The 27,065-nt window shown below is 40.8% G+C and overlaps 1 protein-coding gene across 2 annotated transcripts in view; it reads right to left on the bottom strand.

Annotated features, from left to right (window-relative positions):
* The window catches only part of LOC120045043 (bone morphogenetic protein 1-like), a 65,982-nt gene that overhangs the window by 7,596 nt on the left and 31,321 nt on the right, over positions 1-27,065 (bottom strand). For both annotated transcript variants that reach the window (XM_038989868.1, XM_038989869.1), the window contains exons 9-13: positions 21,735-21,837; positions 21,112-21,228; positions 9,876-10,021; positions 9,352-9,547; positions 8,637-8,762 (exon numbers count right to left, since the gene is read on the bottom strand). In XM_038989868.1, the coding sequence (XP_038845796.1) occupies positions 8,637-8,762; positions 9,352-9,547; positions 9,876-10,021; positions 21,112-21,228; positions 21,735-21,837 (688 nt within the window). The remainder of the gene's footprint in view (positions 1-8,636; positions 8,763-9,351; positions 9,548-9,875; positions 10,022-21,111; positions 21,229-21,734; positions 21,838-27,065) is intronic.

The following is a 27,065-nucleotide window of genomic DNA, read 5'->3' as shown; positions in this document are numbered from 1 at the left end:
TGATTGTTACACGACAGGACAGTGAACCCACACTGCCCTCAAACCAAGGCACGTTGCCTGCTAATTATCTATAGGCTATGTTTAAACTAGTCAATTTTAAATTAAGTTTTATTTTCTAACAACAGTTTGAATTGAGGTTTGTTCCACCTCCTCATTAATTCACATGTTTGAGGCTTTACTGAGCCGGGGACAAACTTCTCTCTTCAACAAGAGCCCAACCAATTCCCCAGTGTTTCCCCAGATCAAGTATGAAGACATTACGCATCTCTAGTCAGAACAGGCCTTGCACAAACTTTTCCCCCCAGCACATTATCTGGCTGGCACCTGAATTGCCTTCATTGTTTTCCTTACAAACTTTGGACATGTATGCGTTCCTATCAAAGTAAGTGGATTATTTTCTGTATATCGTGTTGTCGTTTCTACTGTAGCACACCATTTGTATGTATGGATCATAATTGAATTAACGGTTTAATCATGTTTTCAAGTACTGCTGACAAATCATGCTTTCCGATTCTTGCATAGATTGTAATGGACACATACGATGTGTGTAAAATACTTTTTTGAAGGTTGTACTGATTATGATGTGCTAATGCTAAGCTATTTGCTGGCTATGTGTGGCGCCATTTTGTTGACATCATACAATGCATTCTGGTTTTCACGTAAGCATCTGTCAGACCAAAGATGTTATAACAAGGGATAGTTCACTCGACTGACTTATGGTGCTTTCAAGACAACTGGGAACTAAAAAAATACTAGGTCAAACCATGACATCAGTGATCTACAGGTCGGAAAGTCGGAGCTCTAGAAAGAGGCCCGAGTTCCCGAGTTGGAATCCAGAGAGAAAATCCCAGTAGGAGCTTGTTTTTTTCAAAGTTCCCAGTTGTCTTGAACGCAGTGATGTCGGAAGTCAGAGATTTACGAGTTCCCAGTAGTTTTGATCGCACCATCAGATTGTAATGTTGCCAGCTCAGACCCCCCTAAGGGGTTTATTTCTATTTAGCGTATAAACTTATCTTGTGTTTGCCCCCAATTTATTGATTAATCCCCCATCATAGTAATATTTCCTGCATCATATCCCCCCACAATACCTTCCCCATTTCTACCCCCATGGATTTGAAAAAACGCCTCAAATGAAATGAACCCCCCCACAAATCCCACTAAAATGGTTTCATCCCTGTTTAGCTTTTGTGATACGATTAGGCTAGGCGGTAGGCTTGTATTTGGTGTGATGATCTGTGAGGTGATAACATTTTACTTGTGTTGTGATTTGTCAAAAACAGTAAACGACTTGTCAAGTCATGTGCTCCGGTTCTTGTATACACTGTAACAAGTACATAGAAGATTTGTAATATGCTGAAATGTGGCTAAACTAAATTCATATTTTTCTAGACAATGGGCACAGCCATCTTTGACGTTGTTTTTTTGTGTCTTATAGTGAATGGCATTCTGGGATTAGGTCGTTTTCAACAAGTCAAACATAAACAAACATGGCTGCCATCATAAAGAATATAGATGTTGTTAGCCTAGCTGACACGCATCTCTTTTCTAAACAATATTACATTTCTCCCTTGTGCTCACCAGAGATGTGGTACATTGTAAACAAGTCCAGTGTTAGGTGTCTAACTTACGTTTTGTTTTTTTGTCAGTGCAACCTGTTATTTAGACTGGTTTATGTAATGAGTTTAGCTGTGGATGTGTTCCGTGTGATGTATGGATGATGAAGTTCGCATTTATCTTTTACAATAAAATGTGAAATTGAGGAATAAAGTTGTGAAGACCTTTATTTCCCATCAGCACAAAACATTGTTTAGATGCTTTTCAGACAACAATGCTGTTTATACACATTTGTTGCCTCGCTGTGTTGCTACTGTTCCAATTACATATTTGTGATCGAACGCTACAGGGACCACTCAACAATGATCACAAATACGTGATCGTACGGGTCAAAGGGTTAACACTTTTTTGGTTACACATGATTCCATATGTGTTATTTTATAGTTTTGATGTCTTCACTATTATTCTACCATCTAGAAAATAGTAAAATAAAATAAAAACCTTGAATGGGTAGATGTGTCCAAACTTTTGACTGGTACTGCACAAGTTTTTAAAATGCACAAAAACCTATGAATGTTTATTTTCGTACCCTAAAGTTTTGGCTGCCTATAGGGTTATGGAATCACATTGTACACTGCTCAAAAAAATAAAGGGAACACTTAAACAACACAATGTAACTCCAAGTCAATCACACTTCTGTGAAATCAAACTGTCCACTTAGGAAGCAACACTGATTGACAATAAATTTCACATGCTGTTGTGCAAATGGAATAGACAAAAGGTGGAAATTAAAGGCAATTAGCAAGACACCCTCAATAAAGGAGTGATTCTGCAGGTGGTGACCACAGACCACTTCTCAGTTCCTATGCTTCCTGGCTGATGTTTTGGTCACTTTTGAATGCTGGCGGTGCTCTCACTCTAGTGGTAGCATGAGACGGAGTCTACAACCCACACAAGTGGCTCAGGTAGTGTAGCTCATCCAGGATGGCACATCAATGCGAGCTGTGGCAAGAAGGTTTGCTGTGTCTGTCAGCGTAGTGTCCAGAGCATGGAGGCGCTACCAGGAGACAGGCCAGTACATCAGGAGACGTGGAGGAGGCCGTAGGAGGGCAACAACCCAGCAGCAGGACCGCTACTTCCGCCTTTGAGCAGGAGGAGCACTGCCAGATCCCTGCAAAATGACCTCCAGCAGGCCACAAATGTGCATGTGTCAGCATATGGTTTCACAAGGGCTCTGAGGATCTCATCTCGGTACCTAATGGCAGTCAGGCTACCTCTGGCGAGCACATGGAGGGCTGTGCGGCCCCCCAAAGAAATGCCAACCCACACCATGACTGACCCACCGCCAAACCGGTCATGCTGGAGGATGTTGCAGGCAGCAGAACGTTCTCCACGCCGTCTCCAGACTCTGTCACGTCTGTCACATGTGCTCAGTGTGAACCTGCTTTCATCTGTGAAGAGCACAGGGCGCCAGTGGCGAATTTGCCAATCTTGGTGTTCTCTGGCAAATGCCAAACGTCCTGCACGGTGTTGGGCTGTAAGCACAACCCCCACCTGTGGACGTCGGGCCCTCATACCACCCTCATGGAGTCTGTTTCTGACCGTTTGAGCAGACACATGCACATTTGTGGCCTGCTGGAGGTCATTTTGCAAGGCTCTGGCAGTGCTCCTCCTGCTCAAAGGCGGAGGTAGCGGTCCTGCTGCTGGGTTGTTGCCCTCCTACGGCCTCCTCCACGTCTCCTGATGTACTGGCCTGTCTCCTGGTAGCGCCTCCATGCTCTGGACACTACGCTGACAGACACAGCAAACCTTCTTGCCACAGCTCGCATTGATGTGCCATCCTGGATGAGCTGCACTACCTGAGCCACTTGTGTGGGTTGTAGACTCCGTCTCATGCTACCACTAGAGTGAGAGCACCGCCAGCATTCAAAAGTGACCAAAACATCAGCCAGGAAGCATAGGAACTAAGAAGTGGTCTGTGGTCACCACCTGCAGAATCACTCCTTTATTGAGGGTGTCTTGCTAATTGCCTTTAATTTCCACCTTTTGTCTGTTCCATTTGCACAACAGCATGTGAAATTTATTGTCAATCAGTGTTGCTTCCTAAGTGGACAGTTTGATTTCACAGAAGTGTGATTGACTTGGAGTTACATTGTGTTGTTTAAGTGTTCCCTTTATTTTTTTGAGCAGTGTATTTATAAAACATGGTTTACATATTGTTGTTGTAATCAATGACTGTATGTGGTTGTAATCCACTTTTATTTTGGGCCCCTCCCCTCAACAACACTAGAAGACGCCTGTGACAACTAACCATTTCAACCATTTCTTCTGTATTTTGTTTTAGAAAAACTGTATAACCTAACACAAAGCTAACTGTGTTAACCCTAGCCTGTCAAGCCTATAGGGTTGCTATTAAATTAGTGGCTAACGTTAGCTGGCTCAATATTGAGTATGATTCATGTAGTTTAAAATATAAAAAAGGGCTACAAGTCAATGTATTAGCTAGTATGACTATATTAAATACAGAGGATATATTATATTACTGTACTTATAGTACTTTCTAGTCTACAGCATCTGACTGAATTATTAATGTTTTGCAGATGGATTATTTTTATTCATTTTTTTCTCCAAGTTTGAAGATCAAATCAAATCAAATCACGTTTATTTTATATAGCCCTTCGTACATCAGCTAATATCTCGAAGTGCTGTACAGAAACCCAGCCTAAAACCCCAAACAGCAAGCAATGCAGGTGTAGAAGCACAATGTGTAATTTTGGGGGGATCTCCATCTCAGAATGCCCATAAGGATAACAGGCGTTGTGTCGGAGATCCATCGACTGTGAAAATAGGCTACTTGCTGTTCACCCAAACCAACACCGTTTCAGTTGGGAATGTCCGTTCTGCTCATTCTAATTCTAAGCGGCAATGGCTGTGGTACAGTCTATGTATGTGTCATTTGTGACATTGTACAGATAAGACAGAGTCATTATATTCTGACCTAACTCAAATTTAAATATCTGGCTGCGTCATTATGACTTTGGATAATTTTTTATGACACATTGAACTATTTGAAGAATTCTAGGTGGCAAAGCTAAAAGGGGAGAAGATGGGGAGAAAAAAGACGGATTGGATCCTGAAAAAGTGACCGCAATAATTGGTAAGTAGGTTTTTGTTAATCGATTGCAAATGAGCATTTGACAGTGTGCTGGTATTGTCATGATATTTAAATTGATTGAGTGTAGTCTGGCCTATGATTGAGTGTAGTCTGGCCCAGGAGTGTGAAGGTGAACGGAAAGGCTCTGGAGCAACGAACCGCCCTTGCTGTCTCTGCCTGGCCGGTTCCCCTCTCTCCACTGGGATTCTCTGCCTCTAACCCTATTACAGGGGCTGAGTCACTGGCTTACTGGTGCTCTTCCATGCCGTCCCTAGGAGGGGTGCGTCACTTGAGTGGGTTGAGTTGCTGACGTGGTCTTCCTGTCTGGGTTGGCGCCCCCCCTTGGGTTGTGCCGTGGCGGAGATCTTTGTGGGCTATACTCGGCCTTGTCTCAGGATGGTAAGTTGGTGGTTGAAGATATCCCTCTAGTGGTGTGGGGGCTGTGCTTTGGCAAAATGGGTGGGGTTATATCCTGCCTGTTTGGCCCTGTCTGGGGTTATCATCGGATGGGGCCACAGTGTCTCCTGACCCCTCCTGTCTCAGCCTCCAGTATTTATGCTGCAGTAGTTTATGTGTCGGGGGCTATGGTCAGTCTGTTATATCTGGAGTATTTCTCCTGTCTTATCCGGTGTCCTGTGTGAATTTAAGTATGCTCTTTCTAATTCTCTCTTTCTTTCTCTCTCTCGGAGGAGGACCTGAGCCCTAGGACCATGCCTCAGGACTACCTGGCATGATGACTCCTTGTTGTCCCCAGTCCACCTGGCCGTGCTGCTGCTCCAGTTTCAACTGTTCTGCCTGCGGCTATGGAACCCTGACCTGTTCACTGTGATTACTATTATTTGACCATGCTGGTCATTTATGAACATTTGAACATCTTGGCCATGTTCTGTTATAATCTCCACCCAGCACAGCCAGAAGAGGACAGGCCACCCCTCATAGCCTGGTTCCTGTAGGTTTCTTCCTAGGTTTTGGCCTTTCTAGGGAGTTTTTCCTAGTCACCGTGCTTCTACACCTGCATTGCTTGCTGTTTGGGGTTTTAGGCTGGGTTTCTGTTCAGCACTTTGAGATATCAGCTGATGTAAGAAGGGCTATATAAATAAATTTGATTTGAAAATTTGATTTGAATCTGATACGCTTTTCACATTGTTTTTTTCCTTTTTAATATTTTTTTATTGCATTCTATGACCCCAAACCCAACACCTAACTGTTCTGTGCTCTTTATCTTCTATTTGTTTCTTTCCTCCCACAGATGCTGCCATGAAGTGTTTCCCAGGTGCAACAAAGGGACAAGTGTGAACAGCTTAAAACTGTAAAATAGCTGAATTGAGAAGCGATGTGAGAAAAACATTTATAGGATTAAATTACGTTTGTGTTTTGTGTCGTTTGTTCTAATGTTTTATTACCATGACTAAAAATATCACTGAAATAATGCTCCCGTAACATATTAACACATATTGTTAACATGTATTGTGACATATATGTAATAACAATTTGAATACTACATGTGTCACACATATGAACTTATAAGTATTATACATACATGCACATACAGTACCAGTCAAGGCAGAAAAATATGTCAGATTTATGAAAATGGCAATTATTGTATACTGTATTTCAACTTATGTGACATATGTACTTACAGTGCATTCAGAAAGTATTCAGACCCCTTCACTTTTTACACATTTTGTTACGTTACAACCTTGTTCTAAAATTGATACAAATATTTATTTTCCTTATCAATCTAACCACAATACCCCATAATGACATAGCAACAACAGGTTTTTAGAAAACTGAAAAATCACATTTACATAAGTATTCAGACCCTTTACTCAGTACTTTGTTGAAGCACCTTTGGCAGCGATTACAGCCTCAAGTCTTCTTGGATATGATGCTACAAGCTTGGCACACCTGTCTTTGGGGAGTTTCTCTCATTCCTCTCTGCAGATCCTCTCAAGCTCTGTAAGGTTGGATGGGGAGTGTTTCTGCACAGCTATTTTCAGGTCTCTCCAGAGATGTTCGATCTGTTTCAAGTCTGGGATCTGGCTGGGCCACTCAATGGTATTCAGAGACTTGTCCCACTCCTGCGTTGTCTTGGCTGTGTGCTTAGGGTCGTTGTCCTGTTGGAAGGTGAAACTTCACCCCAGTCTGAGGTCCTGAGCAGGTTTCATCAATGATATCTGTACTTTGCTCAATTTATCTTTGCCTCGATCGTGACTAGTCTCCCAGTTCCTGCCGCTGAAAAACATCCCCGCAGCATGATGCTGCCACCACCATGCTTCACCGTAAGGATGGTGCCAGGTTTCCTCCAGACATGACGCTTGGCATTCAGACCAAAGAGTTTATTATTGGTTTCATCAGACCGGAGAATCTTGTTTCTCATGGTGTGAGAGTCTTTAGGTGCCTTTTGGCAAACTCTGAGCGTGCCTTTTACTGAGAAGGGGCTACCATCTGGCCACTACCATAAAGGCCTGATTGGTGGAATGCTGTAGAGATGGTTGTCCTTCAAGAAGGTTATCCCATCTCCACAGAGGAACTCTAGAGCTTTGTCAGAGTGACCATTGGGTTCTTGGTCACCTCCCTGACCAAGGCCCTTCTCCCCGATTGCTCAGTTTGGCCGGGAGGCCAGCTCTAGGAAGAGTTTTGGTGATTCCAAACTTCTTCCATTTAAGAATGATGGAGGCCACTGTAGTCTTGGGGACCTTCAATGCTGCAGACATTTTTTGGTACCCTTCCCCAGATCTGTGCCTCGGAGCTCTACGGACAATTTCTTCGACCTCATGGCTTGGTTTTTGCTCTGACATGCACTGTCAACTGTGGGACCTTATATAGACAGGTGTGTGCCTTTCCAGATCATGTCCAATCAATTTAATTTACCACAGGTGGACTCCAATCAAGTTGTAGAAACATCTCAAGGATGATCAATGGAAACAGGATGCACCTGAGCTCAATTTCAAGTCTCATAGCAAAGGGTCTGAATACTTATGTAAATACGTTTTTTCTTTTTTTTTGTAACACATTTGCAAAAAATTATAAAAACCTGTTTTCACTTTGTCATTATTGGGTATTGTGTGTAGATTGCTGGGGAAAATGTTTAACTTAAACCATTTTAGAATAAGGCTGTAATGTAACAAAATGTGGAAAAAGTCAAGGGGTCTGAATACTTTCCGAAGGCACTGTATATGTACTTATGTGTGGATATATAAATAAGCATATATTGGCATATATGTTTCCACCATATATGCCCATAAAACATAAGTAATATACATATACCTTTTTTGCCTTACATAACTTTTCCATATGGGCTCAGATGCCCATTAAAGCTTGATGGAGTGCTTTTCAAAATGTACAGGTCTTGTTGCTCTGAAATGTGTGAAAAGACTCTTTGCATGTATCCTAGCTTGTTCAAAATGCATTTAGCGGCTCCTTGTTCTTAATAGACCAGTGATGAAGTGGTCTGACTGTAATAAAAACACACTTTCCTCCGATAAAGGATGATTAAACCATTGTTGAGGTGGCAGAAGACACTGAGTATAAAAATGTAGCCTACAGAGGATGAAGACATACAGTACTATGCACTATTCTGCATACAATGGGCACAATTTCTCCATCCTCCAACGATGACTTATGCTCCACAGTAAGCATCTGGCACATTGATGTCCAAGTGATAAAGAATATCAACATTTAGTTAGAAGACAGGGACTGATGAGTGCTTCTCAGCTACACTAGTGTCAATATTGGGATATTTTTCTCCTGAGAAGCTCATTAATCAATTATGACAATAGCAAAGATGAATATTTTGTGATGTGAGACTGTGGATTGAGTTGTCTGTTACCTTGAGACTGTCCAGTGAGTGGGATGGTGAAGTTGTGTGATTCATTCTACATTGGTGTTTTCAGGAGATGGATAAGTAATAACCCCCTGCACTCACCCTCACAGCTGCGTCTGTCTGAGGCGAGCTCAAAGCCAGGGTCACAGGCACATCGGTAGCTGCCCAGGGTATTCACACAGCGCTGCTCACAGCGCCCATTATCAGGCTTACAACACTCGTCCATCTCTACCACCCACAGACGCCGTTGTGATATGCAATTAAGAAGAAGAAAGGAACCATCAGTTCTACTGCACATTGTATAACTACTTCCACTTCCCTCCCTTTGTATGTTCATCATAGTCGACCTCTTCCAAGTACAGACGTTGTTGTAATATGCCATGATGAAAGAAGAACAAGAACATTTAGCAAAGCATTCTAGGAAACCATAAATTCTACATCCTTCCCTTTATATTTTCAGTCCACAGAAATAAAGAGTTCATCATATACTCCATTTATATACTTCATCTCACCCAGAGGTCATGGCATCCCATGAAGGAATAACAAGTAGCATACCTTGGAACATTTTCAAAATAATAATGATGCAGCCCAAAATGTAACAGCAATTTGTCAAGTCAATGTTAATATAAATGTGAAGGCCTGGGATACAGTTTAATAATCAGAAGATGGCTGCACAGATGTGAACGTGAACTCCTATATTACCACACATATTCTTTCCTGGTACCACATTTTACAAAGGATTTTTGTGCAAAATATTACCCAATCCTGTGTCATCATAAACACTAATCACGGATGGACACTATTCTTGACATCTGACCTTTGAAGAAGGTGGCAGCAAATCCAGCCTTGTTCACTGATCCATCAGACACAAATTTCATCCAAAGCTGGTTGGAGCTGGTCTTGATGTCGTCTGGTTTGTCATGGCCACAGAAGTGGCCCAGCAGTGGACTGCTCTCTGAGTTCCCATCTCTCACTTCCAGGTAGTCATAGGCACAGCTGTCATGCCTCTCAATCTATGGTAGAGATAAGGCAAGGAACATTGGGGAGGATGTTGACACAGGATGCCCAACTGTCCTACAAATTCACATCTCTGCTATGTCGGTTTTAAATATGATTATTTCGACTTAGCAGTATCCTCCTGTAAGTGATGAAGAAGAAGTCTCCATCACATCCTACATCTCCAAGTGTCTGGACTATACGATTGGCAGTAAGAGGATGTGCTGCATGGGCTGCTGTCATCCCAGATTGAATGCTGATTATTCCTCCTGCTCAGCAGTGTCTGGGTGTCTCGTACAGGATTGAGTGAAAATTACATTCCAGTTCCCGCCTCACAGCCTTTACCTCAAATGACTGGAAGGAGAGGCCCACATGGAAATCCTGTGCTACTGTGACCTTCCACACGCACACTTTGTTGGGTCGGTAGTCGTCAGGGTAGTTGGGTGACTGGATCTGGCCATTGTCCCTGTTCACCTCTCCCCCACAGATGGCTGGTGAGAGAGGGAAGCAGAAGGAGGGGGGGTATAACTTCCATGAATTCTTCCAACAACAATATCAACTTCACCCTTTTCCCCTTCTTTTGAGATCAAGAGAATATAGTGATAAGCAAGAGTTTCTGTGTATAGAGCTTACGTAATTTGACTGTTTCAGAAAACAAAGGCTTTTTTCAGACACTAAAAAAGGGAAGAAAATCTCTCTCGATATCTATCTATATATACAGTGCAATAAAATGCAAATGAATTACTTAAAAATCATACAATGTGATTTTCTGGATTTTTGTTTTAGATTCCGTCTCTCACAGTTGAAGTGTACCTATGATAAAAATTACAGACCTCTACATGCTTTGTAAGTAGGAAAACCTGCAAAATCGGCAGTGTATCAAATACTTGTTCTCCCCACTATATATAGTACCAGTCAAAGCTTGGACACACCTACTCATTCAAGGGTTTTTCTTTTTTTTACTATGTTCTACATTGTAGAGTAATAGTGAAGGCATCAAAACTATGAAATAACACATATGGAGTCATGTAGTAACCAAAACAGTGTTAAATAAATCAAAATATAATTTAGATTTTAGATTCTACAAAGTGGAATTTGTCTTGACAGCTTTGCACACTATTGGCATTCTCTCAACCAGCTTCACCTGGAATGCTTTAACAGTCTTGAAGGAGTTCCCACATATGCTGAGCACTTTTTGGCGTTTTTTTCTTCACTCTGCGGTCCAATTTTTCCCAAACCATCTCATTTGGGTTGAGACCGGGTGATTGTGGAGGCCAGGTCATCTGATGCCGTACTCCATCACTCTCCATCTTGGTCAAATAGCCCTTACACAGCCTGGAGTTGTGTTTTGGGTCATTCTCCTGTTGAAAAACAAATGATAGTCTCACTAAGCTCAAACCAGATGGGAAGGCGTATCGCTGCAGAATGCTGTGGTAGCCATGCTGGTTAAGTGTGCCTTGAATCCTAAATAAATCACTGACAGTGTCACTAGCAAAGCACACCCACACCATCACACCTCCTCCTCCATGCTTCAAGGTGGGAACCACACATTCGGAGATCATCCGTTCACCCACTCTTCGTCTCACAAAGAGAACAAAAAATAAAACATTTGGACATATCAGACCAAAGGACAGATTTCCACCGGTCTAATGTCCATTGCTCGTGTTTCTTGGCCCAAGCAATTCTCTTCTTATTATTGGTGTCCTTTAGTATTGGTCTTCTCTGAACAGTTGATGTTGAGATGTGTCTGTTACTTGAACTCTGTGAAGTATTTATTTGGGCTGCAATTTCTGAGGCTGGTAATTCTAATGAACTTATCCTCTGCAGCAGAGGTAACTCTGGGTCTTCTTTTCCAGTGGCGGTCCTCATGAGAGCCAGTTTCATTATAGTGCTTGATGGTTTTTGTAACTACACTTGAAACTTTCGAAGTTCTTGAAATGTTCCACATTGACTGACCTTCATGTCTTAAAGTAATGATGGACTGTCGTTTCTCTTTGCTTATTTGAGATGTTCTTGCCATAATATGGACTTGGTATTTTACCAAATAGTGCTATATTCTGTATACAGTGATTCCTCCTTTAAAAGTTGTGGGCTGCTGCAGCAGTCTGTGGCACGTTATTTAATTGTCAGCCATTTTTCTGTTAATGCGATTTAGTGCTAGTTTGACCACCAGAGGGCAACTTGGAGAAGCATTTGATAGTCTTCCATATTGGCATTACCAGAGAATTTCAACCCTTTTTTGTAATAACATAGTATATGGGATTGATTTTAAGAAATTTGGCTTAATTCATTTTATTAAAGAAATTTTATTCAGAGAAAAACGAAAAACAAAACTCTCAGGGTTTCCATTGGGATGGAATGGAAAATATGGCGCTGAACAATGTGAAGGTCCGGAGTAGGCTACAGCATAAGAGGATTAGAGGATTCTACATGTTTTGCCTTCATTAGACAACTTTGTTCCAATATTTCTGTAAATCAGTGATATTTATTCCTATAGTAATTCGTTATGCTTTTACATTTGGATAATAAAGCATTTTGAAGATATAATCCACCTGCATTTGTTTATTAGGTAACTGTGCACTCTGACAAGTAAACATAGCCTACAATACATAATGTAGTAAACATGGGAAAGTGCCTAATTCCTTACATAAGGGAGAGCAGGCCATGTCTGTATTAGAGAATTAGGGCACGCGTGAGACCAGGATTAAATTCCCCGATGCGGAGGAAGGAGTAGGCTGTCCTTGTAAATAAGAATTTGTTCATAACTGATTCCATATGTGTTATTTCATAGTTGTGATGTCTTCACTATTATTCTACAATGTAGAAAAAAGTAAAAAATAAAGAAAAATCCTGGAATGAGTAGGTGTGTCCAAACTTTTGACTGGTACTTCCTTAATTAATTTGATTATTATTATGGTGTTTCTATTCCAAGAAAAACGAAAAACCCTCTAGGTTCCAGTTAGGATGGAACGGAAAATATGGTGCTGTACAACGTAATGGTCAGCAGTACAGTACTGAGCTATTTAGCTAAAGAATCCCTGTGTCGTGCGGGCAGGGCACGCAGGAAACCGGGGTTCAATTCCCCGATGGGGAGGAAGGAGTAGGCTGTCCTTATAAATAAGAATTTGTTCTTAACTGGCTTGCCTAATTAAATAAAGGTTACACTAAGAGCATAACATTTCTGTAATTTTTTAATTCTAGTCTAACCATTACCCAAACGGAGATTAAGTGAAAATAAAAATCTCATTGATTTATCAAGACCAGTCCCCATGCTTGTCTCAGAGCAGCGCGAAACGGTGCTAAAATAGTTGTAGGCTTTTGCTTCAAATCTTATTGCTTCTAACTTCAATATGCTCTTTAAAATAAATAAGACCTACACCACTTTTAACAGCACATTACTCAACACTAATGAGACTCATTTAGCCTATGGTAGGTCTACAGTACATCTAAAAATAAAAATAAATCAATGACGTTGCTCTCCGCCGAGGACTCTAAATGAATATCTAAGGGGCTTTTATATAATTCTAAATTAATTTATAATAATAACATTCGCTTTGTTTAAAAAGTAACAATATTTTTGAGATTTCGTTTTCATTTAACCTAGAGTGAGCGAGAAAAAGGCAATTCTTGAACATAGGACATTCTCACCAATTTGTAAATAAAGCCAGTTTGTTATTTCGAATTATTTATTTCCAGAGAAACCTAACTTGATTATTTAGCAGACATCACTTGCTTATATTTAGTCAACACATATATCTTAAGAATATCATGGAATATAATTGAACATTTTCGTTTCTCCAAGCTTGTCTCAGAGCAGCATGAAACGATGCTGAAATAGACGTCCACAGCGGGAAGGCCATATATAACGATATTTTGGAGATTATTTCGTTTTCAAAAAAATGATAGTGAGTATTGTAATCTGAATAAAGATCAAATTAATTTTTATAAAGGCCAAAATATAGCCCTGCTAATAGCCATAATGTCACTGTACAACGTGACCGTGTGTTTGAAAGAGTATTTTTTACTGTACAGTATATGCCTTTACATTTGGATAATAAAGCATTTAAAGCATTTTGAAGATATAAGCCACCTGCAATTGTTTATTAGGCTACTGTGCAGTCTGACAAGTAAACATAGCCTACACTACATACTGTAGTAAACATGGGAAATTGTCTAATTCCTTACATAAGGGAGAGTAGGCCATGTCCAGACTTTCTCGGTGACCTCAAGTACTCATTCCTCTTACAAACAAAGAACTTTGTGTCATGCAGGCCCAGGCATGGATCAAAGCTGGCGAGACATTCAATGACGTCATCTTCACAGACGAATCAACAGTGGCCCTTGAGCAATTTACTCAAAATTGCTACAGAAAAAAAGGAAGAAGATCAAGCAAGCCGAGTCCCAAGCATCCGCTCAAACTCCATGTGTTGGGGGCAATTTCTCGCCAGGGATGAGGCCCATATTAGATTTTTTTATAGTAAGTTTGGCTATTTACAAAGCAAAAGGTACATAAAATATTGTAGCCTCCACCTCTCGAACTGTTATGTGTTCCACAATAATTCACTCTTGCCTCCTTTTTCAGGTATCATGGCTCGAGATTTCTTTGAGGAAGAAATCATCAAGAGATATGCTGGACCCTATGTCAGAGAGGTTTTTCTGGGACCACATCATTTCTTTCAAGGTAGGATTATAGCAATATTTTGTTACGTTTAGGCCTATTTACATGTATATTTCTATTATTGTACCTAATGTTGACTGTTAGGCTAAATGTATTTTTTCTTCTCCAAAAGCAGACAATGACCCAAAACACACTGCCGTCCGGGTTTGCATTGCAAATGATGGCATAAACTGGGTCAAGACGCCAGCAGAGTAAGTAGACCTTTATGTAGTAAAATAAAGGTTAAATAAAAATAAATAAATAAAAGACCTACAACACCTACGGTAGGCCTACAGTATATCTAAAAATATTTTTTTCAGCTCTACATGTAGGTCTCCTGATTTAAACCCGATCAAACTTGTTTGGCATCAACTGAACTCATTCATCCATAACTCTGCCAAGCCGACAAGCAAAGATGAACTGGTCAAGGCCATCAAAATGTTTTGGCTAGAGAAATTGACAATACAACAATAAAATGTAGTTTAAATAAACATCCGCATTTGAATGTATTTTTTCTCGTTATTTTATTAACGAAAGCATAAAGATGTTGATGAAGAAATACTGTACTGCTGTTTTGAGTTAGAAATGTAACACTTTAGAGTACTTTAGCATCGAATACATTGCAAGTTAAAGGATTTTCACTACAGTAGCCGGGCTATAAAAAAGTATATTGTTCTGCTAATAGGAAACATTTGTATGATGGGCTACACCTGCTACAATACTACAGTAGACTTGTGAAAAACAAGTGTTTGAAAACCTGTTTTCAAAATGCCTCCAGTTGTCCATCACTACTGTAAATAAAAACACAGCATCTTGTTTACATTCTTTATTGTAACCACAATGTCACAAATAATTTGTATCTACCTGTCCAATTACTTTGAGTTAGGGATTTACAAATGTGCGCTTTTCATTATTAGTTACCATGTTTTAGTTCGAACGTGCCGACTTTTTTTCTTTAAATGATTGTTTTATGTAGGATGCATACAAGTAGGCCTAATAAAGGCTGTTCAGCCTCATAGCCTACCTCAGCCAGTTAAGTTATTTTGTATAGGTCTAGGCTCCGAATAAATAGACTCCAATTAAGCCCTCTTGTTGTTTGTAAAGTCAAATTAAAATGAAGATTATTGTTGAAATGAATAGCTCGACTGGTGTAGGTTTTCTCCATCTGTTGGTGTGCAACACTTGCATAACAAGTTACACTGAACCCAAACCGGCTGCACACGTGCGCCATCGTACATCGTACAATGTATTTTGTCCCCCTACACCAAACGCGATCACGACACGCAGGTTAAAATATCAAAACAAACTCTGAAACAATTACATTAATTTGGGGACAGGTCGAAAAGCATTAAACATGTATGGCAATTTAGCTAGTTAGCTTGCATTTGCTAGCTAATTTGTCCTATTTAGCTAGCTTGCTGTTGCTAGCTAATTTGTCCTGGGATATAAACATTGAGTTGTTATTTTACCTGAAATGCACAAGGTCCTCTACTCCGACAATTAATCCACACATAAAAGGGCCAACCGAATCGTTTCTAGTCATCTCTCCTCCTTTCAGGCTTTTTCATCTTTGAACTTATATAGTGATCGCATCTACACTTTCATAGTATTACCATGACAACCGGCAAAACAGCTCGTCTTTCGATCACCCACGTGGGTATAACCAATGAGGAGATGGGAGAGGCAGGACTTCCAACGCGATCTGCGTCAGAAATAGAAAGTAGTTATATTTTAGCCCTTGGCATCGCAGACGCTCGTTGGCGCACGCGAGCAGTGTGGGTGCAATAATTGAATAACATTGATTTCTAAATTTATTTTGTGACGCTCGCGCACGCGACGTGTCCGGTCTGGTCAGCATGTTAGCAATATTTTCAGCACCAGCCACTGTTCACCTCCTATTGATTGCGCTGCGGTTGCCGCCAGTTGTTTTTTAAATGTAACCTTTATTTAACTAGGCAAGTCAGGTAAGAACAAATTCTTATTTACAATCACGGCCTACCCCAGATTTACCCTGGGCCAATTGTACACCGCCCTATGGCACTCCCAATCACGGTCAGATGTGATACAGCCTGTATTCGAACCAGGGACTGTAGTAATGCCTCTTGCACTGAGATGCAGTGCCTTAGATCGCTGCACCACTCGGGAGCCATGACCAATATATACAGTCGTGGCCAAAAGTTTTGAGAATGACACAAATATACATTTTTACAGAGTCTGCTGCCTCAATTTGTATGATGCCAGTTTGCATATACTCCAGAATGTTATGAAGAGTGATCAGATGAATTGCAATTAATTGCAAAGTCCCTCTTTGCCATGCAAATTAACTGAATCCCAAAAAAACATTTCCACTGCATTTCAGCCCTACCACAAAAGGACCAGCTGACATCATGTCAGTGATTCTCTCGTTAACACAGGTGTGAGTGTTGACGAGGACAAGGCTGGAGATCACTCTGTAATGCTGATTGAGTTCAAATAACAGACTGGAAGCTTCAAAAGGAGGGTGGTGCTTGGAATCATTGTTCTTCCTCTGTCAACCACGGTTACCTGCAAGGAAACACGTGCCGTCATCATTGCTTTGCACAAAAAGGGCCTCACAGGTAAGGATATTGCTGCCAGTAAGATTGCACCTAAATCAACCGTTTATCGGATCATCAAGAACTTCAAGGAGAGCGGTTCAATTGTTGTGAAGAAGGCTTCAGGGCGCCCAAGAAAGTCCAGCAAGCGCCAGGACAGTCTCCGAAAGTTGATTCAGCTGCGGGATCAGGGCACCACCAGTACAGAGCTTGCTCAAGAATGGCAGCAGGCAGGTGTGAGTGCATCTGCACGCACAGTGAGGCGAATGCTTTTGGAGGATGGCCTGGTGTCAAGAAGGGCAGCAAAGAAGCCACTTCTCTCCAGGAAAAACATCAGGGTCAGACTGATATTCTGCAAAAGGTACAGGGATTGGACTGCTGAGGACTGAGGTAAAGTCATTTTCTCTGATGAATCCCCTTTCTGATTGTTTGGGGCATCCTGAAAAAAGCTTGTCCGGAAAAGACAAGGTGAGCGCTATCATCAGTCCGGTGTCATGCCAACAGTAAAGCATCCTGAGACCATTCATGTGTGGGTTTGCTTCTCAGCCAAGGGAGTGGGCTCACTCACAATTTTGCCTAAGAACACCGCCATGAATAAAGAATGGTACCAACATATCGTCCGAGAGCAACTTCTCCCAACCATCCAGGAACAGTTTGGTGACAAACAATGCCTTTTCCAGCATTATGGAGCACCTTGCCATAAGGCAAAAGTGATAACTAAGTAGCTCGGGGAACAAAACATCGATATTTTGGGTCCATGGCCAGGAAACTCCCCAGACCTTAATCCTATTGAGAACTTGTGGTCAATCCTCAAGAGGCGGGTGGACAAACAAAACCCCACAAATTCTGACAAACTCCAAGCATTGATTATGCAAGAATGGGCTGCCATCAGTCAGGATGTGGGCCAGAAGTTAATTGACAGCATGCCAGGGCAGATTGCAGAGGTCTTGAAAAAGAAGGGTCAACACTGCAAATATTGACTCTTTGCATCAACTTTATGTAATTGTCAATAAAAACCTTTGACACTTATGAAATGCTTGTAATTAAACTTCAGTATTCCATAGTAACATCTGACAAAAATATCGAAAGACACTGAGGCAGCAAACCTTGTTGTAACTAATATTTGTGTCATTCTCAAAACTTTTGGCCACAACTGTACAGTTGAAGTCGGAACTTTGCATACACTTAGGTTGGAGTCATTAAAACTCGGTTTTCAACCACTCCACAAATTTCTTGTTAACAAACTAAAGTTTTGGCAAGTTGGTTAGGACATCTACTTTGTGCATGACACAAGTAATATTTCCAACAATTGTTTACAGACAGATTATTTCACTTATAACTCACTGTATCACAATTCCAGTAGGTCAGAAGTTTACATACACTAAGTTGACTGTGCCTTTAAACAGCTTGGAAAATTCCAGAAAATTATGTCATGGCTTTAGAAGCTTCTGATAGGCTAATTGACATCATTTGAGTCAATTGGCGGTGTACTTGTGGATATATTTCAAGGCCTACCTTCAAACTCAGTGCCTCTTTGCTTGACATCATGGGGAAATCTAAAGAAATCAGCCAAGACCTCAGAAAGAAATTGTAGACCTCCACAAGTCTGGTTCACCCTGGGGAGCAATTTCCAAACGCCTGAAGGTACCACGTTGATCTGTACAAACAATAGTACGCAAGTATAAACACCATGGGACCACGCAGCCGTCATATCGCTCAGGAAGGAGACGCGTTCTGTCTCCTAGAGATGAATGTACTTCGGTGCGAAAAGTGCAAATCAATCCCAGAACAACAGCAAAGGACCTTGTGGAGATGCTGGAGGAAACAGGTACAAAAGTATCTATATCCACAGTAAAACGAGTCCTATATCGACATAACCTGAAAGGCCTCTCAGCATGGAAGAAGCCACTGCTCCAAAACCGCCATAAAAAAGCCAGACTACGGTTTGCAACTACACATGGGGACAAAGGTCGTACTTTTTGGAGAAATATCCTCTGGTCTGATGAAACAAAAATATAACTGTTTGGCAAGTGGGAAGCTTGCAAACCGAAGAACACCATCCCAAACGTGAAGCACGGGGGTGGCAGCATCATGTTGTGGGGGTGCTTTGCTGCAGGAGGGACTGGTGCACTTCACAAAATAAATGGCATCATGGGGTAGGAAAATTGTGTGGATATATTGAAGCAACATCTCAAGACATCAGTCAGGAAGTTCAAGCTTGGTCGCAAATGGGTCTTCCAAATGGACAATGACCCCAAGCATACTTCCAAAGTTGTGGCAAAATGCCTTAAGGACAACAAGTCAAGGTATTGGAGTGGCCATCACAAAGCCCTGACCTCAATCCTCAATCCAGCTCTGTCAGGAGGAATGGGCCAAAATTCACCCAATTTATTGTGGGAAGCTTGTGGAAGGCTACCTGAAACGTTTGACCCAAGTTAAACTATTTAAAGTCAATGCTACCAAATACTAATTGAGTGTATGTAAACTTCTGACCCACTGGGAATGTGATGAAAGAAATACAAGCTGAAATAAATCACTCTCTCTACTATTATTCTGACATTTCACATTCTTAAAATAAAGTGGTGATCCTAACTGACCTAAGACAGGGAACTTTTACTAGGATTAAATGTCAGGAATTGTGAAAAACTGTGTTTAAATGTATTTGTCTAAGGTGTATGTAAACTTCTGACTTCAACTGTATATATATATTTTTTTTTCAGAACATTAACTGTGTGTATGTAGATACGTGTGTACGTAGATGTGGAAAGGTAGATACAAATGATTTGTTGCAAGTTGGGGGGGTTTCACACCTAGTCCAAGTTGGGGGGTGGGGTTCACACCTAGCTCGGCTATTAGACAATTCTTTAGTAAAGGTTGAATAGTTAATTGTTCAGCTAATACTTTCCCCCCTTTCCACTTGTTAAAGATTCCAATTGATAAAGTGTTTCTAGCCACAATCGGCCCCAACCCCAATTAATACATTTGGGCACAGTCGATAACGTGCTGGACTTCGGGCTAGAATGTTGAGGATTCGAAACCTGCTTCCTGCTTGTTTCATTACATTATTATGCCGGTCTCAAACCAAATAGCCTGGATTGTTACTCCCATCTCGTTCCTCGCCCTCTTCCACGCGTTATTCTCCACCTGAGTGGCTTGCTTGTGGGCGTGCTTTTAGGATATGGTAGCACCTTTGGTTGTGTGTCAAGAATTAAACATAGCAAGTTTGTATGAAGGTCTGGTTATTCAGAGGCAAATAGTAATATGCTCTAAACCGCTCTGGTGACAAACAAACTTTGCTGCCCTGTTTTCAATCGTCCACATGGCTGGGAGAACCTCCTCAGATTAATGCAGATGAAGTGAGTTAGATATGCATAGGAAGTGTAGCGTACTGTTTTTTTCTTCTGTATATATTAATTACAAATCAGCCTTTACTTAAATCATGTTTCTAGTATATTGCATAGTTACAATGTGTAATCATTGATGTCCCAGGAGCGGCAGTGTTAAACACCGTTGAAGTGTATAATTGTAATACATACATGCAGACAAAGCATCATTCAAAGAATGAAGTTTGATACACCTGGTATTGGATATAACTGAAAAAATACTTGCTAAATAGCGATTTTCGTAAATTAACTTTATGACAACAAAATATGCACAATCGTTTGTCTCAACATTAACATATTCCTCTCAATTGTACATTCTTTGCTTGACTCATTATAATTACTTACATTTGCTTCCACCGTAATGTTTTTGTCAGACACCTTTGCTGAAGAAAGTCACCAGCGACGGGTGGCATAACGTCAAATTCATCATTGGAACCACTCAATATGATTGGTCATATAAAAACCTTGGGACCCAAATGCATAATGAGTGCTCTAACTCCCCCCTGTGGTGGTCTGGAGCAATGAAGCCGTGACGCTGGGTATCTCAAAGTCCCGCGGTGTAAGCTCGCAATTTTTAAAGGAGGAACCACTGTACCACCCCTACCTTATCACAACACAACTGATTGGCTCAAACGCATTAAGAAGGAAATAAATTCCACAAATTAACCTGTTAATTGAAATGCTTCCAGGTAACTACCCCATGAAGCTGGTTGAGAGAATTCAAAGCTGTCATCCAGGCAAAGGGTGGCTACTTTGAAGAATCTCAAATATATAACACTTTTTTGGTTACTACGTGATTCCATATGTGTATTTCATAGTTTTGATGTCTTCACTATTAATCTACAATGTAGAAAATAGTAAAAATAAAGAAAAACCCTTGAACGAGTAGATGTGTCCAAACTTTTGACTGGTACTGTATATAAACAAAATATAAACAATATGGACTATGGTCAAACGGCTGATGTTACCTTCATACACGGCTGAGAAGCCCTTGCCCACCCAGTTGCTGCTGCTTCTGAACTCTATCCATAGCCGACTATCCGTGGAAACGATAGGGCCAGGTAGACTGTCCCCACAGTAACGGCCTGATGCAAAAGATAAAACAAAAACACCACAACAACTCCAGGGTAATGACTAATAACAACACTGAGATAGGCAGCTCTTGGGCTGGGATTCATTCCAATCTGAGTTAGATCCACCTTATTGTGAGATTTACATTTAAAGGTCATTTCCAATTGTGCCGACATGTGCAAAGTTTACTGTGAATGCTGTCTCCATGAATGAGGGAACACTACCTTTTAAAGGTGCATAGCTGAGAAGGGGCTATTGGATTGAATCCGAGGCATAGTTTATCACTATTACACAGACAGCTGGCGATGTCTGATCTTTATGCATCAGTCTATTATTCTGAACATATTGTACATTCCAACCATTCTAACATTTTTCTGCTCTAGGATTTAAAAATCTCAGGTGAACATTAACTTGATTGGATGTTTTCTGAAAGAGTTATTGGCAGATGTAGATAGCAGACCTCTCTATGGAGAGTTCTCTATGGATGGGTTCTACTCTAAATCTTTTTCCAAGTAAAGACCTTTCAGAGGGGCTTTTCTCCCGAACCCGTCTCGGACCTCCACATGGTCATACCAGCACAAGTGACTCCTGTAGAGGTCCATGGCAGTAATGTTCAGAATTATCTGTGTGTGTGTGAGAGAGAGAGAGTGAGAGTGAGAGTGAGAGTGAGAGTGAGAGTGAGAGTGAGAGAGAGAGAGAGAGAGAGAGAGAGAGAGAGAGAGAGAGAGAGAGAGAGAGAGAGAGAGACAGACAGAAATGAAGATAGGGAGAGATAAAAGAAAGTAGAGTTTGTTAAGGGTAGCACATAAAGGTAAGAGGAAGTTAAGCGTTTCTTCTCGAGTGATCGATAGAGCAGCGGAATTAAATTCAGATTGAGTTGTCAGGCAATGTAGCCAATGCACCTCACTTGAATCAAACCAGAACTATCCTCCCCTTTGTTATAGGATACAGTATATTTGTTGTCAAGTGAACTGATTAGGGGTTGCAAAGTTTACCAGTAAACTATCAGAATTTTGGTATCTTTCAAGAATATCACAATATATCTAATGGCCCTTTTGGGTACATCAGATTAGGTGTCTGTAATAATCTCTGGCCCTCTGTGTGGCTTTATCACATAAAATATATAAAATAATTAAATAAGATAATTTTAAAAAATGTAATAGAATGACAACGCTGTAAAACATTGTCCTAAATACAAACCAGCAAATTTGTGAAAAGCATTGGTGTTTAATATGAGGGTTTCAGCATGAAATATCATTTTTATTTTTATTTACACATTTTTATTTATTTTACTACGTCATTATGTATTTGTTGTCAATGTGTTGGTGTCAAACGGGTGTCGGTTGTGAAAAAAGTCAATAGTTGGAAGCGTTGCAGAGATAATTGAAAATAATGCCATTGTTGATTAAATGCTTTTTTCATTAATTAGGCTATTTTCTTTTCAACCATATGGTCTATCTGCTAGAAACTCATGGACAGAATGTGACTCCTTTCAGGAAACTAGGTGTATGTCGCACATCACCACTTCACAGGAGCGTAACATAAACATTTATTTTTAGTAATATTTATTTTTAGTAATAAAAATATACATTCATTTTTTTATCAAAATGCGTTTTTTGGGGCAGAAATGCCTTCTGAAACGTGAACTTCATGTGCCTTAATAACAAACTTGTATTCCAGCCATAAATACAAATACAATCGTTAAATTAAGAGTCTAGATTGTTTAGCCACGGAAAAAGACAGGAACATTCACGCTAGCCATGATTGACTGAGATAATGGATGGGCTGGACATGCCGGGAGATGTTTGGATTGGTCTGCCATTTAGCATGCTTCCGTCTATAATGTGAGCTGTTCAGTATGTGTTGACAGTCCTTTCTACCGCACCGTTTTTGAAAGATATAACATTAGCCATCGAGAAATACAAAAGTTTTGCTACTTTTGTCAACAACATTGAAGCCCTGAATTTAGCAGACGTTATCGACAGATCAGTTGGAAAATGTGATGGGCTACTTTCTGCACATGCCACGTAGTTAAATGGTTCCAGTCTGCCATGAAGCGTTCACCCATGTATACGGACGGGTAAGAGTCTAGCTACATTTTCAGATATAAGTTTGTAATTTTGTCATTAAGTCATTTTTATTGCAAGTTAAAGCATACTGTTAGTTAGCTAGCAAACATTAGCTTGCTGACTCAAAAGCTAACTTAACGTGTATGATCTGTGTAGTAATATTATTCAAATCAGAAAACCATTTGCATTGCTAGTTATAGCTTAATATTAGCTAGCTAACATTGAACCTAGTTTGTTAGCTTCAGCTACCTGCAGATTCATACTACAGCTATGACAATGTTTATATTGGTAGTAGTATGCGTTGGGATTATGCCGGTCCATTGTTTAGCTTGTTAGCTACATGTCTAAACAAAAGACTCCATTTCGGCTGGACTATTACATGACCCATCAAATTAGCCGGGTATTTTTATCTGGACACTTTCTGTTTTTGATATTGCTGCTATGCAAGTAACCATTTCACTGTACCATTTACACCTTCTGTACTGTATCCTGTGCATGTGACAAAGAAACGTAGATTTGATTTGATATAGCATGTGTTTACCACATAGCCTCACATGTGAATCCTTAAAAAGATAGGTGGGGTTAAGGCTTAAGAGGGTGTGAACGATGTTGAATAGGTGTAGACAAAAAAAGAGTTCTCCAGTAGGTGTACTAAAACATTCAAGGCCATTTTCTCAAAAGTAGGGTTACAAGTTTATCAACTTTCAAAGCAGAATTACTTTACCATTGTTCCTAAACTGCAGTGTATGATATACTATTTTCTAACTCTGAGTCTCTACTTCTTTCCAACACAATTTCTAATTTTGCTACATAAGACCGAATCGAGGCGGTCGGTCACATACAGTGCATTCGGAAAGTATTCAGACCCCTTGACTTTTTCCACTTTTTGTTACATTACAGCTTCATTCTAAAATGTATTAAATAAATAAAAATCATCAATATACACACATCCTCTTTACATTGATCATCCTTGAGATGTTTCTACAGCTTGATTGGAGTCCACCTGTGGTATATTCAATTGATTCGACATGATTTTGAAAGGCACACACCTATCTACCTAAAATGAAAAATAAAGTACATTACAATGATTTATTTTACGGGGACTGAATGCTGAGTTAAGGCTCCCAGGCTTGCAAGGACAGATCAGATACAAATTCAATTAGCACTAAGGTGCGAAGTAAATGGTGTCGAGGCCTTTGGGCCCAACAAGTAGCAGGATTATTTGAAGCATCCCCTGAAGCCCCCTCCTGCTGTTCAAAGCCCATTCGCTGGCATTTTCTACAAGAAATCTGCTTCCAGAAATAAAAGCTTCTCCCAAGTGGGTGTGACACCTGCTCCCGTTGCCTGCTGCACTGCTGCTTAGATTCCACCTGGCGATCTGTTCATTGTCTGCCCTGGCCTGTCTCCCCCTGTCTGGTACAGGTACCGCCACCACACTCATCCCTTTCTCCCGAGATTTCGCTCGCCTCCAGCACTCACACACTGTTGGGGTGAGTGACTCTGAACTTACAATGGCTAGCCCCAAGTCTTTATATACTTTATTTTTTTATTGTACATTTTGCCTCATGACTCCTGCATACTTTGTTGACTACAAACTTTCTTTACCCAACCGTGGGACAGACTATGTTTGTTACCACACTCGGGACTCTGACTCTCTAATGGTTACACAGACTTTTGGCTTCCCATCCTATTCTAACCACCTCTCACCGGCTTTGTATTCATGTTACCTGATGAAATTGCTGTACAATATGATGTTGTTGCCATCTGATGCACATTCAGAAGTCATAAATCAGCACTGCAGAACTCTCCCTGTCCTATGCCGTGCCTTGATTGTATTACTGATGATATCTGGAAATGTGCATGTACACCTTGGCCCATCTACTGTTGCTAGCCCCAATTCTGACTTGTGCTCTGATTTCTGCTTCACTGATTTCTGCTCTCATAAAAGCCTGGGTTTTCTGCACGTTAACACAAGAAGCGTATTACCTCAAATGGATTAACTGAAAGTGTGGGTTCACAGCTACAATCCAGATGTTTTGGTCATTACTGAGACGTGGTTAAGGAAGAGTGTTTTGGATACTGATGTTAACCTTTCTGGTTTAACCTTTTTCGGCAAGACAGATCTTCCAAAGGTGGGGGGAGTGGCAATGTTTACCAAGGATCACCTTCAGTACTCGGTTGTCGCCACCAGGTCTGTCCCCACACAATTTGATTTGCTGGTTTTAAACATTAAACTTTCAAATAGCTCTTTGTTGACTGTAGCTGGGTGCTATTGTCCTCCATCAGCACTGGCCTGTACCCTACCTGCCCTAAGCTCTCTCCTGGCCCCTTACACTAAGTCTGAATTTGTCCTGCTTGGTGACCTAAACTGGGACATGCTAAACCACCTGACCAAGTCCTAAAGAAATGGGACTCCTTAAATCTTTCTCAGATTATTACCAATCCCACAAGGTATGACTCCAAACACCCAGAAAAGGCTACTCTCCTTGATGCTATCCTCACAAATAATCCTGCTAGGTATCAGTCTGGTGTTTTCTGTAATGACCTTAGTGATCACTGTTTTACAGCCTGTGTTTGTAATGGCTGCTCAGTGAAACGACTTGTCCTAATTTGTGATAGACGCTTGCTATCACAAAACTAAACTTTCATGAGCAAGCCTTCCTTCATGACCTGGCCTCTGTAAATTGGTACAGAATGAGCTTGATCTGAGAATTAAAATGAGAATTAAAAACAGGTTCAGCCCCTGGTTCGACCGTGATCTTGCAGAGTTACTCCACCTCAAGAATAGCATTTGGCGAAAGGCTCGGCACACGAATACTCAGTCTGACTGGCTATCATTCAGGCAAATGAGAAATAAGTGCACTAAAACTATCCGGAAGGCCAAAGTTATTTACTTTAGGGAGCAGTTCTGTCTCTGTGGATCTAACCCCAAGAAGTTCTGGAAAACGGTTAAAGACCTGGAGAATAAACCCTCCTCCTCACAGCTGCCCATATCCCTTAAATGTTGATGATGTGGTTGTTACTGACAAGAAGCACATGGCTGAGCTCTTTAATCACCACTTCATTAAGTCAGGATGCCTCCTTGCCTGTCCAACATTTCCTCATCTCCCACCCCTTCTAATGTGACTATCCCCGATGCTTCTCCCTCTTTTTCCCCTGCCCTGCTACAAACTTTCTCTCTGCAGGCAGTGACTGAGTCCGAGGTGCTAAAGGAGCTCCTTAAACTTGACCCCAAAAAACCATCTGAGTCAGATGGGCCTATTTCTATTTTGCCCTGTTTATCAAAAGTGTTTGAAAACTTGTCAATAATCAACTGACTGGCTTTCTTGATGTCTATAGTATTCTCTCGGGTATGCAGTCTGGTTTCTGCTCAGGTTATGGATGTGTCACTGCAACCTTAAAGGTCCTCAATGATGTCACCATTGCCCTTGATTCTAAGCAATATTGTGCTGCTATTTTTAGTGACTTGGCCAAAGCTTTTGATACAGTAGACCATTCCATTATTGTGGGCTCGCTAAGGAGTATTGGTGTATCTGAGGGGTCTTTGGGCTGGTTTGCTAACTACCTCAAAGAGTGCAGTGTATAAAATCAGAACATCTGCTGTCTCAGCCACTGTCTGTCTCAGCCACTGTCTGTCACCAAGGGAGTACCCCAAGGCTCGATCCTAGATCCCACGGATTTTTAATGAATTTATTTGCAAATTATGGTGGAAAATAAGTATTTGGTCAATAACAAAAGTTTATCTCAAAACTTTGTTATATACCCTTTGTTGGCAATGACAG

This window comes from Salvelinus namaycush, chromosome 3 (assembly GCF_016432855.1).
Source record: "Salvelinus namaycush isolate Seneca chromosome 3, SaNama_1.0, whole genome shotgun sequence".
NCBI classification, from domain to species: domain Eukaryota; kingdom Metazoa; phylum Chordata; class Actinopteri; order Salmoniformes; family Salmonidae; genus Salvelinus; species Salvelinus namaycush.
The sequence above is the reverse complement of the archived record's forward strand: the minus strand, read 5'-3'. Positions and strand labels throughout refer to the sequence as shown.